The 17,042-nt window shown below is 37.8% G+C and overlaps 2 protein-coding genes across 3 annotated transcripts; one reads left to right on the forward strand and one right to left on the reverse strand.

Annotated features, from left to right (window-relative positions):
* Window positions 1-1,189: 1,189 nt before the first annotated feature.
* On the reverse strand, window positions 1,190-10,470 carry LOC149021202 (mitogen-activated protein kinase kinase kinase 1-like). The gene is made up of 9 exons (XM_089149471.1): window positions 9,096-10,470; window positions 7,415-7,490; window positions 7,124-7,186; window positions 5,530-5,687; window positions 4,559-4,631; window positions 4,402-4,461; window positions 3,819-3,929; window positions 2,174-2,417; window positions 1,190-1,723 (listed from the first exon to the last, which is right to left on the reverse strand). Exons 1-8 carry the CDS (start codon window positions 10,145-10,147, stop codon window positions 2,208-2,210), a joined length of 1,803 nt encoding a protein of 600 aa, XP_089005597.1. The 5' UTR covers window positions 10,148-10,470; the 3' UTR covers window positions 1,190-1,723; window positions 2,174-2,207.
* Window positions 10,471-10,708: 238 nt separating this feature from the next.
* Window positions 10,709-16,797, forward strand: LOC149021203 (uncharacterized). 2 transcript variants are annotated; one of them, XM_089149472.1, is made up of 4 exons: window positions 10,709-10,812; window positions 11,866-12,146; window positions 12,249-12,342; window positions 15,632-16,797. In XM_089149472.1, the coding sequence occupies exons 2-4, from the start codon at window positions 12,033-12,035 to the stop codon at window positions 15,760-15,762; spliced, it is 339 nt and encodes a 112-aa protein (XP_089005598.1). In that variant the 5' UTR covers window positions 10,709-10,812; window positions 11,866-12,032; the 3' UTR covers window positions 15,763-16,797. The 2 variants fall into 2 exon arrangements, with proteins under 2 accessions (XP_089005598.1, XP_089005599.1); XM_089149473.1 differs by having other exon boundaries at window positions 10,759-10,812; window positions 11,870-12,146.
* The last annotated feature ends 245 nt before the right edge of the window (window positions 16,798-17,042 follow it).

Genomic DNA, 17,042 nt, shown 5'->3' on the forward strand with positions numbered 1-17,042 from the left:
TTAAGAGAAAGGTTCACCTATGAATACGGACAAGATAGACTAAAAATGAACCGTTCTAAATATGTGGTGGAGATATGTGAGAGGAGTATAGTGATCCTAACTCCAAAAAAAAACAGTGGAATGCAAGAAAGTTTTCACACATATGAAATGAAAAAGGGCGTTTTAATCGTTTTTATTTTTTGACATGACTAGATAAGTATCACTCTTCCATTATAATAAGAAAGAACATTATTGCATTTAAGTACAATCACCAATGGCTATAATTGCGTAACCCTAAAAATAAAGGATTGAATAAATAAATATTAAATATTGACTTGACTTAAACAAAATTTGGCACTAATGTATTCTATTTCATTTCACAATTATCACGAGTTGGGCCAACTTTCTTCATGGATTTGACAAGATTTGAAGGCTATGAAATGTAAAGTAGACATTTACTTTGATTTGGCACTTTGCATTCGCATACTTGCAAAGAGGCATTTTTTTTTGTATCAAAAAAAAAAAAAAAAAAGAGGCATTTTTTTTTTTGGTAATTTGTAAAGAGGCATTTTACCTTTTAAGCAAATTGGAAAGGTAAAGCCGTAAAGGGAAAGCATTAACAACATGCCCAATACAATGAAACAAAGAAAAGACTCATACATTTCCTAGATCTTACTAAAATGCGAAAGCCTTATTTAGTGGGTAACACCATTTGTTTTTGGGGTTAAAGCCCTTCATTTAACAAATGCTGCCTTTAAAGCGAATCCATCCGCCTTTAGTGATCGTTGGGTTCTCTATCACCTAACAACAGATCCTGCCTTTAAAGTGAATACAATTCTGAACTCCTTGTGTATCCATTTAAATGCTCTTTTAGCTATTAAATATGGTTGAAAAGCCCTTCATTTGCTTCTAATTTGGTAGCAAAGAAGACCTCTGAGAGTATATTATGTAGATGTGAATCTCTTAAAATTTTCTGGATTATATCATGTAGATAGAACTACAAACAACTTGGCTGATTACTCAACTATACGAGCCCACAGAACTAAACTCAGCATGGGTACATGTTCTACTGGTGGTCACTGCATATTGCCAAAACAGGTACCCCTCTTCTCCCCACAGATAAATGTAGATTATTATTGTGTCTTAACCCTTCCCCCTGTTTTAGTAGGTCATTTCTCTGTATCTTGTAAAAAGCTGCTGCTTCAGCAAGGTTAAAACGGACACTCTACATTTCATGTGTAAATTTCTCTTTTCTGAAAAATGTATGCTGAGAAAGGTTCCGTATTACTTTTTCATATATAAAGAAACAAAGAGAAAATTTATACAAATATTAAATACAAGAAAATTTACACATGAAAATTTTAACAAAATTCCAATGCATAAGATTTTCAGCCAAATATTAAATACAAGAAAAATAATTACATTGGACTCTTGGAACCTATATACAAATACAAATACTAATTTTGAATTTTACAAAAGCCACCACAAATTTAGCGGATTGCACATTGGAAGAGAAAAATAGTGGGAGGGAAAAAATAGGGACTAACAGAAAAATACAGAATGCTCTCCAATGTAGAGGTTTCTCAACAGGTAAAATACAAACATCAGCAAATGCGTGACCTTCTGGTGCCCTTGACTCATGGCCAGATTGGACCTTTTGCATGCGGCATTAATGGTTCAAGGGTTTTCAACAGCATACTCGCCCCCATGTGAGCAAAGTTGAAACTGCAGATGGTTGCCAGCACTGAATCACAAGATTAGAGAATATCAATAGCAGAAGGAAACATATTTGCAGAATCTGTTCTATGGGTAAGGGTGGGGGGAAAAATATGAAAATGCTGTACCAAAGGCCATCTTGCCTCATTACAGTTGGGTTAACTGTTCGACCCATGTGATAGAAGAACCACAGAATCCTCTTGATTGTCAAATTTCAGCATGAAACAAATTATGGCTAAAAAGTAAGTCAATATTTTGATAATTACAACAATGCCATTTCACCGCAAATATACAATGAAATATAGCTTTTCTCCAAATTTTGGAACTCCAATATCACTTATCAAAGAATTATGTTCCTTGTGGTGACAACTTGAACAGTATCCAGGAGGTGCATAATTTTGACATAGTGGCCTAAGTTTAGCAGATGGCAGCACTCATTCATTCAGAAACGCATTGTAACATATAGGATGATATTTACCTCATTTCACTATGACCAAAATTTGAGACAAACTTCAAGACCGTCTGCTGTTATGGGGTGAAGGCGATCCTGGGACTGATATAACTGGCCGCTGCACAAACGAATGTTTTAAGAGCTGAGCAGCAGTTGGCCGGTCATCTGGGTTAACTTGTAAGCATTGTTGGATAAAATCCCGAGCATCTCTTGATAGAAAATCTGGAATAAGTGGTGGTGTTCCTTTACCAATCTTAAATAATGCTTGCATCTGCCATATCAGGGAGAAAAACAGCTGTGAAACTAGAACAAGTATCAGTCTAAACAATATACATTGATATAAAAAAATTACAATCAAAACAACAAGTCCTATCCCAACTAAATGGGGTCTGCCACATGGATAATTGCCTTCCAATCAGCTCCATTTTGTGGCCATACTAAATACAAAGCCTAAGCTATGCATATCCTACTCACCACTTCTCCTAACGTTATCTTAGTATTGCTTTGAACTGAATTAAACCACTTATCCGTACAGGGCACTTAAAGGCCTATATTGAATGTGATTGTGCCACCTCAATCGATTTTCTCCTAGTATGATCATTCCTTACCTTATCCTTAGCATCTAGTATGATCATTCCTTACCTTATCCTTCTTAGTTTTGCCACTCATCCAACTTAGCATCCTCATTTCCGCTACATTGAGTTATAGCTATATGATGCATCTTTACAGCCTAACACTCTGCACCAAGCAACATAGCTGGTCATCCAACTGTCCTACCACTGGTTTCTAACATTGTGCTGCTAGCTGCTACGAAGAGCAAATGGAGGGACCAAACTAAATTCCAGGATCACTGTTGGTCACTGCAGTAAGTTAATCATTTGACTGGTAACAAGGTTACCCAATGAGCATCCAAGATTGAGGTATGCAGAGAAATCATGAAATCTCTGAGGGATTGAAGAGAAATCAGATCTTTGTTCCCCACTTTGATGATGCCCATGTCAAACCCCTTTTCTCCATTTATAGAGAGTTTCATCAGATTAAAGTGGATGGAATGCCTGTTTAGCAAACAAGAGCTATAAAGTAATGAGCACACTTTCGGTATCAGGCCAAACTGGATTTGGGACCTATTGACAAATGATGCTTGGGTTTCTTTAATTCACCTGTAGCCAGGCTTTAGTTCAAGAATTGCATGACTCATATCAATTTCACTTAATCATTAACCAGTATGGTTATCAATCTAGTTGTAGACAGGCTCTGACACTGGAGATTTATTGCAAAGGTGGTTACCAATATGTCTTGGAGAATGAAAGTGGTATTTTTTTATCCATTAAAAAAAAAAAGGTGGACCTCATTTCTTTGAAGAACATGATATTTCACTGCATCCAAGAAGGAATGAGCAAGAAGCAGGCAAGATAAAGGTCCCCCACTTGACAATACTTTTCCTAGTTTGTCTTCCCTCTCTGTATCCAGCCTCTAACCGTGGTCAGTGACCATTGTGCCAAGGCCTGCCCTTACAAGGCCAACCCGGCGCTGAAGGCTTCCGCACAAGCAAAGTCCCACAGGAGAATTAGCAAGTCAAAAGCAGGGCAGGAAGAAAGGAAAGGAAATAAAACCAAAATTGTGTGAAATATGAAGATTAAAGAAATGCAATTAAAAGATGTTCTTGAATTACCCATTCTAATGGTGAATAAGGAACTTGACGTGTTAACATCTCGAGCACTGTACAACCAAGACTCCATATATCAGCTGGAGATCCATACCCATTTGTTTTCCGTTTAACCACCTGTATTCACACAACTTAATATAAGAACAGATTACATAAAATACCAACTTCAAGCACATATCAGTTTCTGTGTTTCCATCCATCAGGACAAATCATCAACCAAAAATTGGAAAGGGGACCGTCTGAGAGCATGACTCCTGAACCCAGACAAAAGATGAGGCGGACGACTGCTCCAACCCCATGAAAGGTGGATATCTAGCCCCCTGTTTATGCTTCCTCATATGATCCTATCGATGCCTCCACCCCCCCCCCCAAAAAAAAAAAAACCATGAACAGGTGCTACACGGGGGCCAAGCAACCAGGTACAAAACTCTATGCAACCATAGAATATACTACATCAACAGTTGTCCATCGTTACAAAATTATACCATTTTAGTCAACATTTAAAGCCAAGGATATAACTTTCCCAGCACATGGAATAATATAGCAGCTACAAAACAATGAATAATAGTCAACAGAAGAAAATGCAAACCTCAGGAGCCATCCAGTATGCAGTGCCTTTGCAGGATTTCACATCATTCAGTTTGCTTGCCTGTGAAGGTGCACAAACACCAAGGTAAGATAGGGAACTTGACACAAGTTTGATCTATAAAGATGGAGAAATAATGGAACTTGTGCAAGAAAGAAACCTTTGCCAATCCAAAATCTGCAAGTTTTACAGATCCACTTGTATGCACCAATATGTTAGCACATTTGATATCTCTGAAATTGGCCAGAAAAGAAAAGAAAGAAAACAATATGACTTAGCCTGAACCATAAATATTTAGTAAGAGGAAAACTAACACTATCCATCTCTTTTTTATTGATAAGCAACAACAGAACTTAGATTAGTATCACATAAATTTAATATCATAGTCTAATAAAATAGAGAAGACACCCTGAAACTGTAAAATATACAGTGATTATGCACTACAGTTAACCCCCAGCAAGAAATGATGGCTCCCTGATACCCATTAATATCTGCCCATCCATTCCCATGTCAACAACTCAGACTTGTCCCAACTTAATGTTAATGGAGTCAGCTACATGGAACCATGCCCCTCCAATCAGCCTGACACATCGAGATTTTTCCTTCTATTTTCCTACTTGTTGAACCACAGCTGAAATATTAATAGGAAATACACAAGTTGGTAAAGAAACCAAAGTCCCAAATTGCGCCAATGATATCCACTAAAATGGAAGTGAAGGCCTGCACTGAGCCTCAATCCTATCTATCCAACTCACTGCCCCAATGCCCTCATAAGAAGCCAACAAGGCAGGATCACATAGTTTTCAAAACTTATTAGCACACTTTGAAGAATAGAAACCGGAGTGGTGACAGAACACCAGCCAACAAAGTGATGGTTCTCTGAACTACATCAACTTCTCTGCTCATAAAAGGAGATCTTGTGTAACCAAGACCAAGCATCTAACAATAGCTCTCCAAGATCCTAAATACATTCCAAAGTAAAGCACTCTACATAATCAGGCAGTACATAAATTGTATGTGATACAAGCAACACAAGATTTTAGCAAATGAGTATTCAGATGCTGTCATTGTTAAAAGAGTACATATTAATTACTAGAAAAATAATTTATAACGCAAAAACTAGAAACACACCTGTGAACAACATTACGATCATGAAGATACTCCAAGCCACTAAGGATCTGTCGTGTGTAGGATGAGACTTGGGAATCCCCGAGATGATACTTCTGATAGACTTTTACAAGAGAACCTTGTGTGACAAGTTCAAGGAAGATATACAGTTTTCCTTCATGCTGCAAAATTCAGCATCGGAAGATTATAAAAGCTGCAGTACAGTACTCAAAATCCAATATTTTCAGAAGAGACAAAAGGAAATAATAATAAAGACATGCGAAAAACTAGGGGCCAAAAAAAAAATAACATGATCAAATAGATAATACGGACACAACAAAATCTACTGAGGCGTATGCTCAAATGTCCAAATAAAAGTGCCCATCAACTGTCAAGGAGCAGTAAGGACAATTGCTTAGTTTTGGCTTCTAGAACTCCAACTTTAAAATGCAGAAAATATGACAGAAATGCAGTAAAAAAAGCAATAAATATGGAATGAAGAACTCGTTATCTGATAGAATTACGATTTGGATGATCGAAAGACAATGCAAAAGCTTCACATTCTAGTAATGGGAACAGTCCACCTGTGCTAGCATATATCTCTTTAACGTATAAGGGTTAATGCCCTCACATTTCTGGTGTATTTTGTAAAACAAAACCACACAAGTCCCCAACCAATAAAATTTTCCTTTCATGGTAAACACACATATTTATGTATTTTTGCAGGGATGCACTGCAGTGCAGTGAGTTGTGAGCATTCTCATGCATGAAATTACATCGTTTCTTTCTGTATTACTAGTCCAATATCAGAGAAGGAGATCAAAGAAGATGCATTAGGTTGGCAAGCATTAACAAAGTAACAGGCAAAAATCCAGTTCTTGATCCTAAAATCCAATTTCAGAGAGCCTACAGCAGAGCAGGACTCCAGTAGACAATCCCCATTGAGTTGAACTTTAAGTTGTGCTTGTCAGTAGTAAAAATAGTCAGCTACCCTATATTTACAAAGTTACAAGTAACTGGGAAAAAAATTCAAAACACCATAAAAAAACCCAGTGGGAAACCAGGATCGATGTAGATAATCCAAGTTGAGTGTTGTGTTGGTGAGCGAGACAGTACCCAATCATAAATAGCTTTCGCAGCACTATATTTACAAAATGACAGCCCAATTAGTTTAAGATGTTTGCTGTCTACTTGTTTAATTCAGTTAACCACACGACATCAAGGACATTGAAAGTAGATGACTGAATGGAACTAGATAATCCAATCGTCCCGATAGAAAGCTGCTGATGCATCTCACTAGTGATTCCCCAAATTTAATGTACGACAACAGTAGCACTTGAGGAATGAAATCAACTATCCACAACCACAACCCAAAAGACTTAACTAGATGAAGAAGTATACGAAAATGCTGCTCAATTAACAAAATGAAGAGTTCATGAACACCAAGATAATTTGCACAGATTATGGACTGAACAAAAAACCTAATAATAACAGTGGAAGTTGAAAATACTTGTAAGGAGGTAAAACTAGTTCTAATTTTTAATCCCAGAAAACTTAATTCTAGAGATGAAAAGAAATAGCAGAACACATGTCACCTAAAAAGATAAGGAAGCAGTACCCTGTCTGTTCCGAGGTAATGAACAATATTTTCATGTTCAAACTCCCTTAAGAAAGCAATTTCCTGGAAATAAAAGAAAAAGAAAAATCAGAAAAGGGGGGGGGAAAGAATCTCAGTAGCAAAACCATGAGCACTGCAAGAGTGAGGGCAACTCTAATAAATGTTAGATCTTTTATAAGTGTGTGTGCGCATGTGTGTTCATGTGTGCGTATGTATGTGTGTGTTTGAGCGCACGCATGTGCACATGTGTGTTTTATTAATAGAAGATTCATTAGGATGAAACAGCCTCACCTGTTCAAGAGAATGAATGCTCTGGGGACTCTGGTCAACCAAAGAAATCTCTTTTACAGCAAAAAAGAATCCATCACTGAAGAAGAAACATGATAATGAGAACAAGGCAGAACAACCGAACGTAAGTTTGTTGAAAATAGTATAATAAGATCAAGAAAGTGCTCTTGTCTACTATGAAACAGAATCAAACATTAATTCAACCAAATCAGAGTGGTACAGCGTACAAGTGTCAAACCAATCAAGAAATGGTACACCTAGTCATTTCATGTAAATTCTTCATACTCCAGCCATCCACTTGTTCAACTGTTTATCCTCTACTGTTGAACAATTATCAAACTGCTTTTTCTTGGGTCATCTTAGCTGCCTACACTTCCTCTCCACAAACTCACCTCCAACCCCCCCCCCCCCCCAAAAATAAAGAATGCATTCAGGCTGCTCTTTTGCACTAAGAAAAGTTTGATTTAACTCAACCAAGTTTCAACATAAAATTACTGCTTCAGCAAATCCTTAGAAGAAGCCACTTGAAAGCATAATGTTAGCTACCATCCAAAGATAACATACTCTATTAGCCAGAGTGGTCAAAAGAAGTAGAAAGAGGATGAAGCTCTTCAACCATTCCTATTGCCTATTCAGTGAAACTTCATCTCTCCCCAGCCTCTTTATGGAGATTTAAATGGCATATAACAGAAAGAAGAGAGCGGAATTGACAGTTCAGAGATAGATATAGAGGTAGGAATTTCTCGAACAAACCGCACTCCTTCATACACGTCAAGAGTCCATTGATGAGAAGGGGCTGGGGAAAGCTTGAACCCAATTCCTACAGTGATGAATATAAGCGCAATTGAAATTCCTGGGGAGTTATACATTTGTGTATTGATAAGACTATTCACTATTTCTTGAAGCTCGATCTCTCCCCCGGATGAACCATATAGCCAAGAGAAACCATGAGTGGAATTGTGAAGAGAGTAAAGCAGTTAATAGACTTGCAGACAGCAGATACCAGATTATAGTACCACATTGAGGTACAACTTTACAACCCCAGCATAGCAACCAGGAATTGATAGAATGAGATCTAGGCTGATAATGAACCCACAAGGAGATAACTTTCTAGGCCTTACCATCCAGGGAATCATAAAGCACTGACACCCCACTTTATGTTTGAAAAACACAGAGACCCAAAATTGGATTTTCATTGGATACATTAATCTAATTTGTCACTGAAAACCGTTAAGTCACTGTTTATTATAGAGATATTTTTGGAATTGAAAGAAAATAAACAGTGATTTAGCGGTTTTTAGTGAATAATTGGACTAATATATTCAATGAAAAATCCAATTTTTGGGTCTTTGTGTTTTTCAAACATAAAGTGGGGTGCCAGTACTTTAAGACCTCCATTTTGGAGTGCCATGCAATTTGCTCAAGTATTTTTTAAGCATATGCACTTCAAAAAATTTTCTAACACCAAAAAACATCCACGTCAAGTTAAATTACTTGCGTTCAACAAGTGAAAAAAAGCTAACACAGTTTCTTTCTTCTTTCTGATCATTATTAGCGGCTTAGAAGTAGAACGCGAAATATGTGTGGCTCCAATACATATATTGATTGAAATAAATTAGTGGCCACACTAGAAAAGAAAGAATGAGAAATCAACGAAACGAAAGAAAGATCAGAGAGAACTCACTCTGTGAACGCTTCATAAACAGTTCCGAAGGATCCACATCCCAGAATATGACCTCGTTGCCAGGACGTTATGCTTCGTCTGAAGCTACCTTGAGGAGAAATTGTATACGTGGTTTCGGTTGTCGAGCTCGAAGAATCCTCATCGTTAGATGCTGAAAATGAAGGTGATTCCGGCGTAACATTGGTGTTCCGAAGTGTCACCCCATTTCCTTCTTCTCTCAAATCAACGTCCCCATTAACGTCCAGACCTTCTCCACTCACCCCATCCTCTTCATCATACGAGATGGAGTCCACTCTCATTACGGGACAAGAAGACGAAGCCTTGTCCTCCTGAGGGGCAAGGGACCCTATAAGTTCCCACGTCGTAGCCGAAAGCATGTGATCAACATACTGACGCCTTGAAGGCGGTGGAGCAAGCACGGGTGGACGAGTTCCCTTAATTCCCCCACCAAATTCGGGAGACCTAGCATCTGGTGAACTACAGAAGTTCTCCAAGTCGTTTGATGGAGCAAGCTCAAGTGACACTGGCGTCTCATCATCAACCCTAACGCCAACATCTGGTGCCTCCTCCCTGCTAGTAGGAACATCGGCCTCCTCCTCCCTGCTAGTAGGAACATCGGCCGCCTCCTCCCTGTTAGAAGGATTGTCAATCTCCTGCAATCGAGATGTAGGGAGTGACCGAGCTTTCCTCACCTCCCAAGCATCCGCCGGAATACCAAAATCCTCCGGGCAAGAAAGTCCTAGAGTTTCGTAGAGCCGATCCACAGACTCTATGCTATCAACTCGAAAGCTACTACCATCTAACGGTATAATATCAAGCGATCGAGTTCGGAAAGCTGAAGAAGAATCCTCAGATGATGAGGCAGATGAGTAAGAAGCCGAAGCGAAAGGATCGTAGCTGATGTTCTTGAGCGCGTTGCGTCGCTCGAGCCTCGGTGACTTGCCCTGCTTTGAATCGATCATGGAAGCAATTTCTTCTTCTTCTTCTTCCTTTCTACTTCCTCCTTTTCTATCACGATGAAGAAAAAACCGCCGGAGACTATGGTGACTCATGGAATCTGATTTTCTCCTGCAACAACGGAGCCTCTCGCGCCATTAACCATTGCCAGATCAGAGAGAAACAACAGAAAGCAATTTCGCCTCTTCGATTCCTCGGCGGCTGTGTGCCACAGTAGCGTACCTTATCGGCTTTTGTCTCAGAGATTGTAGCGTGGATTGTGAGAGAGAGATCGAGTGCAGCTGCGGTCGTCGTTTCAGTATGTTGGATTTGGAAACGTAGCTGACTTCTCTAAATTGGGTGCTAATCGGACGGGTGAAAATGGTCCTCTTAGTTACCTATTCCGTGTAGAAAATGTTGACCGAGATAATGTAAGAAGCGCGGGTTAGACCTTACTCCGTTCAAGTCAAGTCTACACCAAAGGGTTATGGTAAACATCGTCGCAGGCGATAGGAAAACGCGGTTGCTGATGAAATTTGGGATTTTTCTTGCAAAGCCGGACTACCGTTAGATGCTTGCCACGTCGTCAGTTTTAGATTTAACCGCTTAAATAAAAAATGAGGGGTATAATTGCAAATATGATTTTTTATTTTACAATTAAGGGTTTTAGAATTTGCAGATTTGTAAAATCATACCGTTCTATAAATCTCATTCCTGTACCCTGGATGGATGTTTGCCATACCTTATCCGGCGATGTTGGGCGTTCCTGTACCAGCTTTCGGTAAGTTCTTTTACAAACTGGAGTTGTGTTAGACTGTGTGAACTTGAGTTCTTCACTTTTCTATAGATTTGGTTTTATGAATTAATAATTTTTTGGTTAACTCGTAAAGCAAGAAAAAATGGATAAGAGTTGTGTTGAAAACGTTTTGGACATTCCAGTTCAGCTGTTCAATCTCGCTTTGCTTGTTTTCCTTAAATCTAAGGTGGGTTTTTGGATATTTAAGGGATTATTCGTCTACCATTCCAGCGAGAGGAACTCAGGTCTTTCTTCTTCTTGACGGAGTTAATTTTATTTGAGCTGTCGGAATTGTCCTGATTTTATTGTGGTATCCCACTATCTAATCTCAGATTACGAGTGTTTCAGGCAGGAATACTGATTTAAATCTTTTTAGATTTTGTGAGGGCTATGGTTTTTTTTGGGTTGGGGGGGGGGGGGGACTTTAGATTTTCATTTAAATCTAATCTCCTTGTTTGCCAGTATTGCTCTTCAAAACTCTGGAGTTAACTATCACCTGATGTTTTAGATGTTCAGATTCCAACTGGTCAAAATCTTTTACTTTACTAGGAAATTTTAAATATCAATTATTTCTGTTCGATGCTACCAGTTGTGAACGTGTTGGAAGTAATTGAGAAGGATTTCCTTTGAAATTTGTTGGAATTGCGGAGTTTGTGGTTGACCCGAAGCTTAGTATACACTAAGAATATTTGAGAACTCAACACCATGAGACAGATGAGAGTTTTCTGGAACATAGACTGGTAATTTCTATGATGATGGCCCTTGGTGGAAGTTCTTAATAAGTTTTACAGTTGAACTTACTGTTGATATTACTTGTCAACAAAAGAATTTGCAGCTGATACTGCAAGGTTAATATGCACATCCTCCACGTTCATGGATGCATAACCTTTGATGGATTACTAGATGTTTAAATGAACTCCTAATCTGATTATGTTTCTATCATTACCTCTATCATAAGCTGAGCTCAGATCTGTCTCTATTCTGGTAGCAGTGTAATTACGCTTATTGTTATAATTATGTTTATTGTTCTGTTTGTAGACAGAATTGAGAAATGACTTATTTGGTGGGGCTCTTGCGTGACATTAAGGACAGTAAGTTACGGTCCCATCCCTTTTGAAATACTAAGGGTTCTGTTGTATTGCACACCTTTTGATTGCAAAGGGAGGGAAGAACACTGGGGTGAGTGTAACATTATCGAGATCTGAATGGAATTCTGCCCAACTTGTGCTAACATGTTGCAGTACGAGACAGCTTATATGAACCGCAGAGCTAGGCTCTTCTGTCCGACATGTCCATTCATCTGTGAAATAGAAGATAAGGTTTTGTTTCAGCAACCATAACCGTAACATTCTCTATCTGAATGATGAGTAAATGATATATGTTTCTATCCTTTTTCATTGTATTTATCTGTTTCATTACAGATAAAGATAAAGAAAAGACAGCATCTGGTCAAGAAGGAAATTGATCCAATATTTAGTGGGGAAGATGCCATGAAGTTTGCCCCAAAAACAGAAGGTATTATCTTCAGCATCTGCTCAATTTTTATTTTTTTTTCAATATCATATTGTCTGTTTCTTTCTCAAATTAGAGTATTGGATGAAGAATGTAGTATATATGATCACCAAAGCAGAGAAAACTAGTTTGTTAGAAATTTTATAACTAGCATCTGAGTATTCAGGAGTGCGAACTTTCTCAGTAAACTAGTGTATCCAAGAAAATAGAGTAGCTGTTTTGAACAGACATTCAAGCAGTTCAGATCATGAATCAAATGAATAGATGTCTGGACACTTGCATGCAAACTTTCTTAGAAAACTAGCATTTCCAAGAAAATAGACGAGCTTTTTTTGAATGAACATTCAATCATGGATCAATTGAATAGATGTCTGGAAACTTGCATTTTAAATTTGAGTCAGATCCAATCAGTGAATAATGAGATCAGAAAACAGGGGTACCCCAAGTTTAGTAAGAGTAGAGAAACTGACTGTTGAATGGTGAACAGTAAGAGAGGAATTCAGAAGAAACAAATTTTGGCCCTCACTTGGAATCATAGGTGTCAGGTGTCATGGAAAAAGGAGAAAAAGGGTTGAAATAGTAGCTGCACTGCCCCAGGGAAAAAATTGCTTTAGTAGAAGGAGACGAAAATAGGAGTAGCACTAACCGTTAAAGATGGTGGTATGCAACCACCATTGTTGTTGTGACCAACACTGCTTCCTCTGGGGGAAGAATGAAGAGGAGAAGGTCCACACTTGTAAATGTACCTGTAATCGGCAGTGCAGCAACCCTGCTTGTCTGTCAACATGAAGGAGGAGGAACAAAAATGCCTTCTTGTGTTTTGTGTGTTATAATTATCTTCAGATAAAATTTTAATTAATTTTATCGCTGCCTGTCATATTATAAGTAAAACTTAGAATTTTTCATTTTTCATATGAGCCCCCCTCCAAATTATTTTATGTTAAATAGAAGAATTCTCATTCACATCTAAAAACCTCTTGGTATATGCATGCAAATGCCTAGGCCTCCTTGACATAAAGACTACTATGCTTGAATTTACTAAATATACCCTGAGAATTCCACTTAGATGACACTGGAAACCGAAAACCAAAAACCAGAACAAAAATAAAAATTCCATCCATCAAAACATAGTGTTGGCCCTGGCCAATACTTGTGTTCATCTATTCTAACCACTAAGTTGGATTCACTGATGCTGAATTCCAATACCAGAACTGCTTACTTAGACTTGTTGCCCAGTCATTGAGGACTCCAAGACCCTGGTCAAAATCTAATCTGGGGAAATACAAACTTAATTCCAGGCAGTTTTAGGATACTGACTTCAAGTATATTTTAACATCTAGAGTTGTTGTGCTGGTGATCCTGAGTTCAATTTCCTAGCCTATTGAATTGCTATAGACCTCTGTTCAACTGAATGGTAAAGTATTTTACTAAGTGAGAAAGTAAAACTTCAAATTATGAAAATGAAGATTACAAGTACAACAACGGTACATTGTAGTTTTTAATTTCTTGTTCCTAGCTGCTCAAGCTCCTCCATATGCCACATTAATTAGTGATTAATCCTATTTCAAAATAGTCACAGGCCCAATTGCTTAATCAAATGAAAAATACCCCAGATGAAGTAGAAAGTCTCCCAAGGCCAGTTGTAATGCCCCGTGATCAGCATGCTGCAGCAGCCGGTCTATCTCTTTCATGTTGGTCCAAACCTCTAAGTGCTTGCTTTCCTTCTGTGTTGCTCCAGAAATCCCTTGATGTCATCCGTGGATCTCTGCCTCTGATAGACTTTCTACATCACCATAGGCCATCATTACCAAAACCAAGTGATTGTTAAGCAAAATAACATCCACCCATCCCACCTTCTTAGTATGAGGATCAAGTCTGCCATCTATAATCAGGAGTGGTTTTCTTTTTATCATAAGGCGACTCTTTTGTCTTATCCAACATGTCACATGACTTTTTTTTATATCTTACTTGGCAGTTCGGTTCCTCAATTACTACAAATTTCATAGGGTAACACTAACTAGAAACATCCAACTCCTTATGGTACTACTGTACTACTACCACTGATTTCTATATTCAAACTATGAGATAAAAATGAGTATTTATCTTTTATGTCCAGGCCCTTGAAATGGTATAACCCATGTCAAAGTCCTGTATAGATCAGCTTGGCTTCATGATTTTATCGTCTGAGAAGCAGTCCCTTTTTCTTCAATAGTTCTTTTGATTATTCACTGCCTATGCAAATCTATTTCTATAGAAAGTTAAGATCTTCTAGTTATGTTTACCAAGAAGTCTTTGATGATCCATATAAAAGCTTCTTTTGTTGGTGCGAATCAATTTTGCGATGTCATCAAACCTAGATAGGCAGTACTAGCAGCAAGGACAAAAGAGAAAAAGGGTACTGCGACTGCCAAAGAAGAGCAGAATTGATTTACCTCGGCAGTCAACTCTTGCGTTTTAAATTGTAAAGTAATTGCAAAGTAGAAGCTTGCCTAGTATAAATCTAGCTGGGAAACAAACTAAGAATAGGAAGCAAACTGTTAAAGCAGAACTAACTAAATAAGATAGTTGTGCAACACAACAGGATGAGGACATTTATCTCATTGAGTTATATACATGCATACCCAATATTTACCCCAGTATAGATAGGCTACATTAGTTGACAAGTATATCAACAAAGTATTGTATCTTGAGGACTTCCTACTTCCTAGGGTACCTAATTGTATCTATTTGCACCACAGTTTTCAAACTGTAATATAGGCATCCAGGCTTTTTGTTCCATCCAACATGTCTTCTTGTCATATGCTTATACCATGTCCCCTGCTTTGTTATTATGTTTGGCTTTTGCACATTAGGCATTCTGTTTTTCAGTAAAACACATTCAGCCACATCTAGTATTCTCATGTCATATCCCATCGATATTGCTTCAATGTTGCAAAATTATCATTCAACTATAGAATGCCTAAGCACCGCTCTAACACCTATGGTCATGTAGTTGCCTACACAACTATGATTTGAGCATGTTATTTCTCTCAAATAGTTGATAGTTCTCCCAACTTACTTGATGTCCGTCGTCTTTTTCATGGTGATACTTGATCTTCATCTTCGTTTCATGCATTCACTTTATGTCCTCATTTTATGCATATTTACACATTTTTGTCAATCTCCAATCTTCCCTCCCCCAACCCCCCCCCCCCTCTTCCAAAAAAGAAAAAATTACCCAAAAAGCCAAAAACACAGAAATAAAAAATTACTGGACTTCAGCTTTTCATTGTGCTTTAAATTATGTATGCAGCGTCCTGTCCATATTGCAACCATGGAGAAGCATACTACAGGCAAATTCAGATAAGGTCTGCAGATGAACCCATGACAACTTTTTACCAGTGCTGCAATGAGAACTGCAAACGTCAATGGCGTGAAGACTAATCCGAATTATGCAATTAGTCAACCAATAATTTCTTGGTTGCTACCTTTCATTGAGGTTGAATGTGATTCTCTGGCAGTTCAAGGGCATTCAGACTTTGTAAGGAGGGGTTGGGAGGGGAATAATTTTGACCTTTTATCATAATTTCTCTTCAGTTTCTTCTTATCAGTCTCTTTGTATGTGCCACTAGCTAGCAATATTTGACCAAGAAAATCTTGCCTCCACATTTCTCAACTCAAAGAAATGTCAACTAAAGAGAAACAAAGTTTCTTAATTTGATCCTTCAGTTTGCTTGGATCCCTGACTTTCAAACCCCCTCACCCAAAATCCAAGTTGACAAGGAAACCTAGAACTGCTAAGGTATTCCACAAAAAGGGAGGGGGGAGATTTGAAAGTAACATTACATTTAGCTTAGTTGAAACAATCTAAAGATTGGGCAGACGCGTTTCTGGCATGATGGTGACAGCCTCTTACGTACTTTTTTTCAACTTCTTCCATGCCATGTGAAAATTAATTGACTTCTTTAACAATCAAAATCTATTTTTGTTTCAGTGGTTTTAGGTACTTCTGTTATAGGTCTACTTACAGAAATGGTAGGTGTATTGGAAGTTTGGAACCCCATTCAATCCATTGTTGAAAAATATGAAACGGTCACTCTGGATTCAAATTTAAGCAGTTCATTTCTGTTGGGCTTATCACACATGGTTAATCCATGGCCCATGTTCGTGCATACTGCTTGGATGGGCTGTTATGAGCCCATGTTTTTTTCTTCTTTTTCTTTGGTAGCATTTGTGGGCTTGTGAGAACTATGATCAATGTTATTAAATACATTGTTCTTACTTCAAAAACAGTTTTTAATAATATCCCCCATTATCAATAGGACCCACAATGTGTTAAATTAGCAATATGATGTGGAAGCTCAATCACTTGTCACATATGGTACTTACATGACTACATAAAATGGTCAATTTTTGTACATCCTCTTAATAATGTAATTGAAAAACCTAATACTTTTGTAAAATGGGAAAGGGGTGAAGAGTTGGAAATATCTCAAAATTCCATTAAAAAAATAAAACACTTAGTCATACTTTTTAAGGATATATTTTAGTTTATATGATTAGTAGATTGATGAAAGATACCAAAACCATAAAAATATTCAAATTTCAAAATAACATAAATTTTCAATTTTTTATATTATTATAATTATATTTGTCGACCTGTTTATAGGCAAAACTGTTGCAACATAATATTGGAATAGTGCATATAGTTATATGTATCCAAT

The sequence above is a fragment of the Hakea prostrata genome, chromosome 3 (assembly GCF_041222555.1).
Source record: "Hakea prostrata isolate BN-2017 chromosome 3, UWA_Hpros_2, whole genome shotgun sequence".
Classification (NCBI taxonomy): Eukaryota; Viridiplantae; Streptophyta; class Magnoliopsida; order Proteales; family Proteaceae; genus Hakea; species Hakea prostrata.